This window comes from Acomys russatus, chromosome 1 (genome assembly GCF_903995435.1).
Source record: "Acomys russatus chromosome 1, mAcoRus1.1, whole genome shotgun sequence".
NCBI classification, from domain to species: domain Eukaryota; kingdom Metazoa; phylum Chordata; class Mammalia; order Rodentia; family Muridae; genus Acomys; species Acomys russatus.
In genome coordinates, this window is record NC_067137.1 from 13,593,377 (window position 1) to 13,605,552 (window position 12,176).

At 43.2% G+C, this 12,176-nt stretch overlaps 1 protein-coding gene across 1 annotated transcript in view; it reads left to right on the forward strand.

Annotated features, from left to right (window-relative positions):
* Positions 1-12,176, forward strand: part of Dhx57 (DExH-box helicase 57) — a 54,008-nt gene that overhangs the window by 19,492 nt on the left and 22,340 nt on the right. Inside the window, exons 8-12 of the mRNA XM_051164383.1 lie at positions 1,103-1,298; positions 3,229-3,353; positions 4,988-5,121; positions 6,040-6,094; positions 9,852-10,060. Of these exons, the coding sequence (XP_051020340.1) occupies positions 1,103-1,298; positions 3,229-3,353; positions 4,988-5,121; positions 6,040-6,094; positions 9,852-10,060 (719 nt within the window). The remainder of the gene's footprint in view (positions 1-1,102; positions 1,299-3,228; positions 3,354-4,987; positions 5,122-6,039; positions 6,095-9,851; positions 10,061-12,176) is intronic.

A 12,176-nucleotide genomic window follows, 5' to 3' on the forward strand; every position in this document is an offset into this window, starting at 1 on the left:
TAGCCAGAAGGGAAGCTCTGCTCTAACAGCCTGAGAGCTGCATGTCTTCTGCATTCATCCTACTTTCTTTAGAGCTTGTTGGGTTTTTGTTTGTTTGTTTGTTTGTTTGTTTGTTTTCTTTTAATGACAACTTAAGTAACTTTTTTTTTTTCTGTTCCATACTCTCTATGAAAAACAAACATGCTTATCCAGGGCAACTCTCAGGCTTAATTTAGTTTTTTACTCAGGATTACACAAAGCATTTGTTCAGAGATTCAACTAAGATAGTAGTAATTTTATATCTTTCACTTTCTCTCTCTCTCTTTTTTTTCTTTTTTTTTTTTTTTTTAAATTTCAGTCCCTTTATGGCCAAATCAATCCACCTCAAAGAGAAGAATATAAAAGACATTTGTACTGGGGCTGGAAAGATGGCTCAGGGGTTGGGAGCACGGGCTGCTCTTCCAGAGAACCTGGGTTCAGTTCCCAGCACCCACATGGCAGCTTACAAATGTCTGTAACTCTAGTTCCAGGGGATCTGACACTGTCACACATACACACAAGCAGGCAGAACACAGTATACATAAAATAAAAATAAGCAAATCATTAAAAAATGCATTTGTATGAGGAGGCTTGTATGTGCAGGTTCCTGAGGCCACAGGAGGATGTCAGATGTCCTGCTCTGTCACTCTCTGTCTTAATCCCTTGAACCTGGAACTAGGCTAGAGGCTAGCAAGCCCCTTTGTCCATTGGTCCTTCTGCCCCGCCTCCTTACCCCAGTACTGAGGTCCTGGGGACTTTTGCTCAGGTCTTCATGTTCCACAGCAAGCACTCTCACTACGGAACAGTCTTCAAGCCGCCTAGAATACTTAAAAATCACACGCTAGCACTCTCTTTGGGACCCATATCAGAGTTCACATCCCTAGAGGCATTTTTAGATCTTGTGTCTTTTTCAGAGCCCTCGTTATGAATGACACTGGACTCATTTGATGGCCTTGTTCCTAGGACGTAGGCACTAGCTGAGCAGCACGGCTCTAGTTAGCACTGGATTCCTTGCTGCCTGTGATTGCTTTGTTAACTAGCCCTTGAAAACTTCATTTTAGGATTCCTTTGTTTTGACATACAGATGTGGGAAAACCACACAGATTCCACAGTTCATTCTGGATAATTCTCTAAATGGGCCACCCGAGAGGGTGGCGAACATCATCTGTACCCAACCCCGACGAATCTCCGCAATCTCTGTTGCTGAACGTGTGGCTAAAGAAAGAGCAGAAAGGGTGGGTCTGACTGTGGGGTACCAGATTCGGCTGGAAAGCGTCAAGGTGTGTATGCTCTGCTGCTTCCTGGTAATTGGAATCAGTTGTTTTCAGACATAAGGAACTGGAGATCTGGACATTGACAGACAGTTGGGGATATGAACCTGTAGTTTATTAATAATCACCTTCAGTGGGGTTAAGACCCCTTGCTAAGCATTCTGATGTAACGACTCTTATCTGGTTGCACCAAATATGCTTTATATAGGTTTTTTAAAAACCTTTTTAGATTTATATATTTATTATATATATTATAACATGTTTTGCCTGCATATATGCCTGGCATCTAATGAGGCCAAAAGAGAGCATGGGATCCCATGGAACTGAAATTATGGATGATTGTGAGCTGCCATGTAGGAGCCGGGAAGCAAACCTGGGTCCTCTAAAGAGCAAGTGCTCCTGAGCCATCTCCAGCCCTGGCTTTTTATTCTTAATTAGCAGAAGTGATCTTGCTGTTAAAGCTGAAGCAAATGTAGACTTGATTTAAACACCCACTTTGAAGAAATGTTTTATAATCAGGCCTGGTGTTGCGTGCCTTTACTCCCAACACTTGAGAGGCAGCAGCAGAAGGCTCTCTATGTGGTCTAGCCTGGTCTACACAATGAGCTCCAGGACTCCCAGGACTATATCCACCCTGTCTCAAAAAACAAACAAAAATTTTATAATAGTACTTTGGTGAGTTTTGGTTCGTTGGTTTGGTTTGGTTTGGTTTTCCAAGACAGGGTTTCTCTGTGTATCCCTGGCTGTCCTGGACTTGCTTTGTAGACCAGGCTGGCCTCAAACTCACAGAGATCTGCCTGCCTCTGCCTCCTGAGTGCTGGGATTACAGGACATGCGCCACCACTGCCCAGCCACTTGGGTGTTTTTTCTGAGTCTTAAATTTACAGTTTTAATATGAAGCAGAAGAAGGTGTGTCCCAAGCCTATTCTTCTACCTAAAGACTTATTCACTTATTTATTATGTACACAGTGCTCTTCCTGCATGTACACCTGCAGGCCAGAAGAGGGCACCAGATCTCATTACAGATGGTTGTGACCCACCATGTGGTTACTGGGATTTGAACTCAGGACCTTTGGAAGAGCAGGCAGTGCTCTTAACCTCTGAGCCATCTCTCCAGCCCTAGTACAATTTATGTGCTTGTGACACAATAATAGTCACAGAACTTGCTATGGAGCTTTTGCTATTTTGCAGGAGGGCCTAAAATTACTTGAATCAAATCAGAAATTGTATAAAATTATTATCAGGAATTATAAAATCATCAATTCATCTAAACAGTATTATTTCATGAAAGTTCATCTTCATATCAATCTGCAGGAAATTCACCCAACAAAGTGGGCTAACTCCCAGGAAGCAATCACACCAGACTATAGGCAGTGAGGGTCTCCCCATGCCCAATCACAGCATGCCACATATATGAAGGATACAAAAATGACAAGTATGGGAAGGCACAGCAGCAGCAAGAAGCAATATGGAGACAAAGCCCCTGTGCCCATGCCTCTCCAAGGTACACCCATCACAGCCATGCAGAACGGTGGCTGTCTCCAGGAAGCTCACGTGCTCACTGCAGTCTTTCCTTGGCTTGTGCCAAGGGTATATTGTTGATCTTAGCTAGAAGCCATATGCTTTTTTTGTTTTGGTTTGGTTTTTGGTTTTGGTTTTTGGTTTTTGGAGACAGGGTCTCTTCTCTGTATGCGTGGCTGTCCTAGACTCACTTTGTAGACCAGGCTGGCCTTGAACTCACAGAGATCTGCCTGCCTCTGCTTCCCTCAGCTACTGGGATTACAGGTGTGTGCCACCTCACCTTGCCACATATAATTTTGTATTAAATGGAATTGCTATTGGTTCTAATGTTGCTCATTCCTGCCCATTCAGTGTGGCTTGCCAATAGTTGCTTTTTCAAAATCTCATTAATGTGTGACAATGCTCTCTTCTGTGTAAGTCCTCAGCCACTAGACTGTTATACTGCACCACAGGAGTGCTGCTGAGAAGGCTAGAAGGAGATGCAACTCTGCAGGGAGTCACCCACATCATTGTTGATGAAGTTCACGAGAGGACAGAAGAAAGGTAAAAGGAAGGTTTTTCTAATGGACACCACTCCTATAAAAGGAAGACATGGCTGAAAAAGTCACCTGCTTTCAGTTGAGTTTAATACTTAGTGGTGAGGAAGCCATAAGAAGGTTACCTTAGAATGGGAAGCAGCACTCTTCATCTCCAAGGTCAGCAGCACAGTGGTTGGAGAGGGCATGTCCATCTCTAGGAGAGCCTCCCGGGCGTCATGCTGTGTCCCAGAGGGTTGGTCCATATGTGCTTCCTTTGTCCTTTTGGTCATGCTATAAGCATTAGTTCATGAACTCAGCACCGACCTCAAGTGCCCAGTAGTGTAGCAGTTGCTGGGAATGGAGCATAAGGAGTTCCCCTCGTCTTCATGGTCTGAGAGCAAAAAGAAATGAGGAGCCATGGAGAATGATGCCACAAGACAGTCAGAGACCACATTTCTGAAGAGATGACTTTAATTACTAAACTGAAACATGAAAGGGAATCCCATCTAACAGCTGGGAACACAGACAGAATGGAAGGGCGTTCTGCAGTGGGCCTGGGCCGGGTGAAGCCTGAACCGAGGAAAACCAACATGGCTGAGGAGTAGATAATAAAAGAGAAGATGGCAGGAGGGAGAAGAAACAGGAGCCAAACCTTCAAAGGCCTTATAAACCTTAATAAAGCATTCAGAATTTATAAGACTACCTGTTACTTAGTTAGAGACCATTTGTTTTCAGGTGGTTTCTTTTTATAGAAATATATGTTTTTAGTTGAAAAGTATTTATTGAGCATTTGGTAAGTTCTAAGAAGAAACGATAAACCAGGGTAAAGACAATAAGAAATGCATGGTGGAATTTTAAGTAGATTAGCCAAGGAAGGCCTTGCTGACCATGTTTTAAGTAAAGGCTTGAAGGAAGTGAGGGGAATTCTGGCATGTTACTGATGTGCAGAGACCCTGAGCTGCATTCCTCAAGAACAGCAAGAAAGGAGTGCTGAAGCGCAGTGGGTGGGGAGCAGACCATACTGCAGAGAGCCATGGTAGTAAGCAGCTGATGAGAAGTCACTGAAGGGTTTTGAGTGGAATGGCACACTCAGAGTGACACTGAGTAGAAGTCAGCTGTGTTGATGATTGGCGGAGGGTGAGGGCTAGTATGCACTGGTTACAGATGTGGCTTGGAGTATTGCTGTTCTGTAGAGTGCAGCACTCCACAGTTTATGGAGGGTTTTGTGGTTTGTCCTCACTAACAAAAGGCTCGGGAGTGTGTGTGTCATTATCTAGACTTCTAGCTTAGCCTTTTAGCACCTGCAAGCCTTTCCATAGACTGGATGCAGTTGCAGTTAGCCATTTCTGTTTCTCTGCTCTCACAAGCATTCCATAATGAAAATCTTTGTGTGTGCCTTTTGTATATGTATAGATACAAAGAATCAGAATGATTAAGTTCAGTGATAAATCCGATTACATTTTGATTGGTATTGCACTGAATTTAATTGAAGAGAACTAATGTTCTGTATTTTTAAATTCTGAACTTTCTCAACCAGGACTGTGGCACATCTTAGTTTTATACTTTTCCCTTAAGGTTTAAGTGCTACAAATACATACAAGTCATTAGCTTTCCTATGTTGCATTTGTCTGACCCTTGGGTGTCTTCTCTTATCTCCAGTGACTTCTTACTGCTAGTTCTGAAGGACATTGTGATGCAGAGACCCACCCTCCAGGTCATTCTCATGAGTGCAACTCTGGATGCTGGGCTCTTCTCAAAGTATTTCAGCTACTGCCCCGTTATCACTATACCAGGTAACCGAAGCACACTGGTCACCAGCTCACTCTGTGGCTGTGCCTCCATCCCTTTAAGTAAGCAAGTTCATTCAAAACGTGAGGTATTTCTACCTGTCTCTAGAGAAGTGATACAGCAAAACATCGTAATATAAAGCAGCTGAGGAGTAATTTATACACTTGCTAGATTTTTATTGTGTATTATATAAACTCTTAATATCTTAGTTCTTAGGATTTCTAAGATTTTTAATGTCAAAATGTATGTTTTAGGAATAACTATCATAAAGAGGGAGGATAGTTGGGTAGTCTGTGTTTTCTTTTGGTGCTTTCATAGCCTCATTGTGGAATAGTTAGCACTCTGAGCCAGGGCCTGGCTTTTACAGTTGACTCATTACCACAGGGACAATTTGGAAATAGTGCCTGAAGTGATAGCATTACTGGAGCTTGTGTTGCAAGTGGTGACAGCAGATGAAAAGAAGGAAGCACATGCTGGGTCTAAATACAGTCTCGAATGCTTAACGTCTCAGGGGAGAAGAGGTGGAAGAAAGAAACAGGGTAATGAGTTTTAAAGTCCCATTAGCAAATTATCATTTCTTTCCACTTCTGTTCTCTCTACTTATTAGAACTTATGCCTACCAATTTTTGTCATCAAAGCTTTTTATGACTACTTTTAAGCTGGGTGTGGTGGTGCACAGCTTTAACCCCATCACTCAGGAGGCAGAGGGATCTCTGTGAGTTCAAGACTAGCCTGGTCTATGTAGTAAGTTCCAGGACACCCGGGGCTATGTAGAGAGACCCTTTCTCAGAAAAACAACAAAATACTTTATTATTCCAAGCATTGTTTTAATATGTAGATAGTGTGTACAAACTACACACAAAATTCTAGCTAGCCTACTGAGTATTCTGTTGCCTTTCTAGTTTGTTTTCTTGTCTTTCTAGGTCGCGCATTTCCTGTTGATCAATTCTTTCTGGAGGATGCAATTGCTGTGACAAGGTAAGAAGAAAATCTTTGTAAGCACAGTTATTATTTATCTTCTGTGTTAAAGGATACTAACCTTCTTCCTCAATTACCTTTCATTTTTCATTTAACTTTTTTTTTTTTTTTTTTTTTTTTTGGTCTTTTGGTTTTTTGAGACAGGGTTTCTCTGTGTAGCCTTGGCTGTCCTGCACTCACTTTGTATACCAGGCTAGCCTCGAACTCACAGAGATCCACCTGCCTCTGCCTCCTGAGTGCTGGAATTACAGGTGTGTGTCACGCCTAGCTCTCATTTAACTTTTCTTTTTGTTTGTTTGTTTGTTTTTTGTTTTTTGTTTTGGTTTTTCAAGACAGGGTTTCCCTGTGTAGCCTTGGCTGTTCTGGAGTCACTTTGTAGACCAGGCTAGCCTCAATCTGCTTGCTTCTGCCTCCTGAGTGCTGGGATTAGAGGCGTATGCCACCATGCCCGGCTTCATTTAACTTTTCTATTGAGTATTTTGTATTCCTCTTTCTGTAAGCAAATAGACTCTGTATTTAAGTCCTACTTTTTTGTTTGGTTTTGGTTTTTCCAGATAGGGTTTCTCTGTGTAGCCTTGGCTGTCTTGAACTCACTTTGTAGACCAGGCTGGCCTCAAACTCACAGAGAGCCGCCTGCCTGTGCCTCCCAAGTGCTGGGATTAAAGGCATGCACCACTACGCCCACCTAAGTCCTACTTGTTTTTTGTCTTTGTTTTTTTCTCCTAAAGATATGTGTGTGTGTGTGTGTGTGTGTGTGTGTGTGTGTGTGTGTGTGTGTGTGTGTGTGTGTGTAGTCTTTTGCCTGCATATGCACGTGCACTCCAGAAGAGGGCATCAGATCTCATTATAGATGATTGAGAGCCACCATGTGCTTGCTGGGAATTGAACTCAGGACCTTTAGAAGAACAGACAGTGCTCTTAACCTCTGAGCCATCTCTCCAGCCTAAGTCTACTTGCTATTAACTTACTCTGACAAGTAGTTTAATATTTCTGCATCTCAGTTCCATCATGTGTCAAATGGGTCTATTAATATTATCACTTCCCTGGGTTACAAGGACCAGTTGAGGAATTAGTAAAGATTAACCAGCATTAACAAAAAAGCACTTGCTCTACTAGACCCTGAGTTCAGTTCCCAGCAACTAGGATGGCTAATTCACAGTTGCCTGTAACGTCAGCTCTTGAGATCTAACTCTCTTCCTGGCTTTTACAGGTACCTACATGGCTCAAAATTAAAACTAAAAACAAACAAAGTGCTCAGAACTATGTCTGACATAAAATACATACTTTATAAATATTAGCTATTACCATCTTTATAATGTCTCAGGAAATTTGTAATGTAGGCTGAATGTTAGGATGTCTGTGTGGTTAAGAGCACTGACTGCTCTTCTAGAGGACATAGGTTCAATTCCCAGCACCGACATAGTTGCTCACAACTATCTGTAACTCCATTCTCAGGGCATCTGACACTTCTGGGCTCCCTAGACACCAGGCACACACATGTACATGCCCACATGCAGCACACACAACTAATTAAAAGTAAATCTTACACAGAGCAAGAAACCAGCTGCCAGGGACGAAAGAGCAGGAGGGACTTTGAGTTAACAGGCTCTTTAAAACTGTAGAAGCAGAGGGGGCTCTTGGGCTCTTTAGCTTTTAGCTCTTTAGCTCTTGAGCGCTTCAGCTCCCTGGCCTGTGGCTTTTTAGGCTTTAAGCTAGCAAGCCTTTGGCCTTGGATTTTTTGGCCTTTTCCTCCTGGGCTGTGAGCTGAGCTTTTTGGGCCTTTTCTATCAGGATGTGAGCTGAGTAGGAAGGTCAGCTGGGTGCTTTCTCTGTCTCTCTGAGCTAGCAGGTGCTCACCACCCCTCCCCCCCCCAAAAAAGTAAATCTCACAAAGTATTTTTAAGAGCCAGGTGGTAGCTCATGCCTTTAATCCCAGCACTTGGGAGGCAGAGGCAGGTGGATCTCTGTGAGTTCAAGGCCAGCCTGGTCTATAGAGTGAGTTTCAAGACAGTGATGCCTACACAGAGAAACTCTGTCTTGAAAAAAAACAAAAAAACAAAAGTAAATAAATAAATTTATTTTTTAAGGATATGTGTGTGTAGGAGGAGGCTTAGATGGCTTAGAGGGTAAAAATAGTTGCCACCAAGATGACAGTCTTGAGTTTGATCCTGAAACCCACATGGTGGAAGGAGAGAACTGACTTACACAAATAGTCCTCTGACTCCATCCAGGTATGCGTGCGTGTGTGTACACACACATGCACATGCACATGTACACACATACACATAACAACAAAGAAGGGAGCAATACCTATATGATTTCAAAATTGGGTAGGAACGTTAATTTTGCTATACACAAACAAATTTTCCTGTGGCTTTCTGAGCTGAGACTCCTCCAGGCTGTGGTGCTTGCCATGTTCTTTACTGTTAGGCCCATCCTTGTTGACTATCAGAGTCATAGGGTTGTAGCTGTCACTTCTGTCACAAACATTTCCAGATCAGGATCTTTGTTATTAACTACTAAACCTAGGGTGAAAACACCACTGACATCTACCAGCCTGCTGTACAAGCCTTAACAGCACCAGGCTGCTGTGTCCTTAGTCTTTACTCCTTTGTCCCTCTTTGTTTCCAGGTCATCCTTTAACCTTGAGCTGGAATGCTACCTTGGTGAAATTCCTACCTGCTTGTTTCTTAGAGGCTGTGGGCATGTTTTTACACCTCTAATGGTACTTTTTCTGATCTGCTTTGCAGAATAGTGACTGTCTTGGTCTGTTCTCACTGGTTGCAAGTTTCTTGAAAGGCTCTTTTCTTCACCACACCACACCGCTATGCACGCTGCAAAACACTGATTTTGTAAATGCTAACAAGATGAATGCTGAATGTAAAAAGAGAATATGATCATTGATGGTGAGAGGGAGCTAGAGGAAGTCAAAGGTTATAGAATCATGGATTTTTAGACTTCTTTAAAAAAAAAAACTATAGAACCCTTTCTATAAATAAGTCTTGCAGAGAAGCAAAAAGAAATGAGAACTAAGACGGGAATTATCTGGTGAGCAAGGTAGAAGGAAAGAAGAGAGCCCACCGTTCACTGTCCTCCCAGCCTCCCTTTCACAGCGCCTTGAGAAACCTTTAGACTTCCAGGGGAAGTAACTTGTAGGCAGGTCAGTCAGCTCCCAGATCACGGACTCTCGAAAGTTCCATGGCATGGTGATTTAGTGGCAGACCTAGAGCTTTTAGTATCAGGTGTAGACTTTTCCATGTTACCATATAATTGTATTGTCTGTAAGAAATACTAAGAGACTCCTGCAGTGTGTTTGAAGATGGTCTTGTAGCAATGTTCAGAAAAGAACTGGTAATTCAAGTCTACATTCAGTTGGACGGGTGGAGTGAGCGGCTTTAGAATTATAGTTGGAGCCCTTGGGAGGTGGGTAAGATTCTGAAGAAGGAGTTAAAACCAGGGGCAGAGCAACTGAGGACAGCTCAAGTGTCTTCTGAATGCTGTTCTTCCTGCGTAGGACTTTCCTCCATAGCCTTATTTGATTTAGATAAGAACATCAGACAGAACCACTGGCATTCATTCTTTCCAGTGTGTTCCCAACCAGAAACAGGGCACAGCCAACAAACTCCTGGCTGGCCAGAAGGTAACACATGAGCTAGCAGAAACAGAGCAGCATTCCGCTGAGGGGAAACAAGCTGGGAGAATATGTCTGTCTTCCTCAGCAGGAGCACAAAGGCACATTCCTCATCTCTTCCCTCAGGTATGTGCTACAGGACGGGAGCCCATATACGCGCTCCATGAAGCAGATGGCAAAGGAAAAGCTTAAAGCCAGGCACAACAGAACTGCATTCGAAGAAGTGGAGGAAGATCTGAGGCTGGCCCTTCAACTCCAGGATGAGGAGGAAGCCGTCAGCGACACAATACCGGATCAGCAGTTAGATTTCAAGCAGCTCTTGATCCGCTATAAAGGTAATGTGCTTACTGTGGGAATGCTAGTGAGTATGCCAGAAGTTTCTTGTCATTTCTTTCCCACCACGATCCAGAAAAAGAGAAATAGGACTAATTTTATAGTAACGTTGCCTTAAACTTGTCAAAACAACTTTAAACTTACAAAAGCAGTTCTAGCCGGGCGTGGTGGTGCACGTCTTTAATCCCAGCACTTGGAAGGCAGAGGCAGGCGGATTGCTGTGAGTTCGAGGCCAGCCTGGTCTACAAAGTGAGTCCAGGACAGCCAAGGCTAACAAAGAAAGACCCTGTCTTGCAAAAAAAAAAAAAAAAACAGCAGTTCTATTGTGTAGATTACAGCTACCACACCTGCCAGCTGGAGTTGGTTTGAGGTTTTTGTTTGGGTTGTTTTGTTTTGTTTTGAGACAGGGTTTCTCTGTGTAGCCCTGGCTGTCCTGGACTCACTTTGTAGACCAGGCTGGCCTCGATCTCACAAGAGATCTACCTGCCTCTGCCTCCTGAGTACTGGGATTACATGCATGCACTACTGTGCCCAGCTCTGATTTTTTTTTTTTTTTTTTTTTAATGTCTTTGATAGAGAGAAAGGAAAACCAGCCCACCTGTAGGAGTAACAGGTTAGAGGATCTGATTTATAAAAGATGAAGAAGGCATAGAGGTCTAGGGAAAAGAGCAGGAATGGGAGAGAGCTAGAAACTGGAACTAGCAGGCCAAACAGTGGCCAGGTGCAGCATGTCACAGGAGGAGGGGATCCCAACAACACAACTAAAATGTGTTTAAAAGAGGAATGTTTAAAGATGTTGTTTTAGGGGCTGGAGAGATGGTTTGAAGGTTAAGAGCACTGGCTGGTCTTCCACAGGTCCTTAGTTGACTTCCCAGAAACCACATGGTGGCTCACAACCACCTGTAATAAGATCTGGTGCCCTCTTCTGGCCTGCCGGTGAACATGCAGGCAGAACACTACATAATAAATAAATCTTAATTTTTTATATTTTATATATAAATCTTGTTTAAATATGTAATTTTCGAAGTTTATGTATACTGCTAAAGCTGGTGAGTAAAATTTACCCAATACTTAAATAGCCTCAAATATCTCTCCATGAGTGACTTAACTACAAAAGGAATTAAGAGGAGTTACACAGGGGAGAATCTTAATTAGATGGTCAAGCAAAGATTGCAGACCTCAGCCATGCACTGAAAATTCAGCATTATTTTGTAGTATTTCAGTCAGAAATCCAGGATGTAATTTGGGGGGTTGGTGGTTTTTTGAGACAGGGTTTCTCTATGTAGCCTTGGCTGTCCTGGACTCGCTTTGTAGACCAGGCTGGCCTTGAACTTACAGTGGTCCACCCGTCTCTGCCTCCCAAGTGCTGTGATTAAAGGCATGCACCACCACGCCTGGCATTCCATGATGTAATTTGATTATAGCGAAATATCAGATAAAGCCAAATAGAGGGACATGCTACAAAATAATCTTGAAAATGTCAATCTTGGACAAGGGAGATGGGTTAGTGGGTAAAGTGCTTGCTGCGCACGCATGAAGGCTTAAGTTCAGATCCCCAGCACTCGAATAAAAGCCAGGCATGTCATTGAGCACCTGTAACTTCAGCACATGGTCGGGGCGGGGCACATAACAACAGGCAAAAAGAGCCTGAGACTCACTGCACTCAATTAGCTGAAACTGGGCCTCTGGTGTAGGAGAGACCCGCAGAGCAGAGGCAGCTTTTGCTAAGACTCCAGTGCATAGGAAGTTCTTTGGGGAGAGAGGGAAAGAGTGTTTCAAGAAAGGGTTTCTCTGTGTAGTCCTGGCTGCCTAAAATTAACTCTGTAGACCAGGCTGGCCTTGAACCCACAGAGATCTGCATGCCTCTGCCAAGTGTTAGGATTAAAGGCATGCACCACTCCACACCCAGCGTTGAGGAAGTTTGTTCATTCACTTGCATCCTTCAAGGAAGAGCCATAATTTCCATCACTGTCTTGAAGGGACCTAAGAGTTTAGCCCTGTTGTAAGATGCTAATGAAATAGCTATGCTCTGTTTGTATCTTCCTGTGGTAACTGTTACCTGGGCTTCCAGATGGCCTGACTCAGGCTTTGATTGACTCTGGAAGGAGTTTCTAAAAT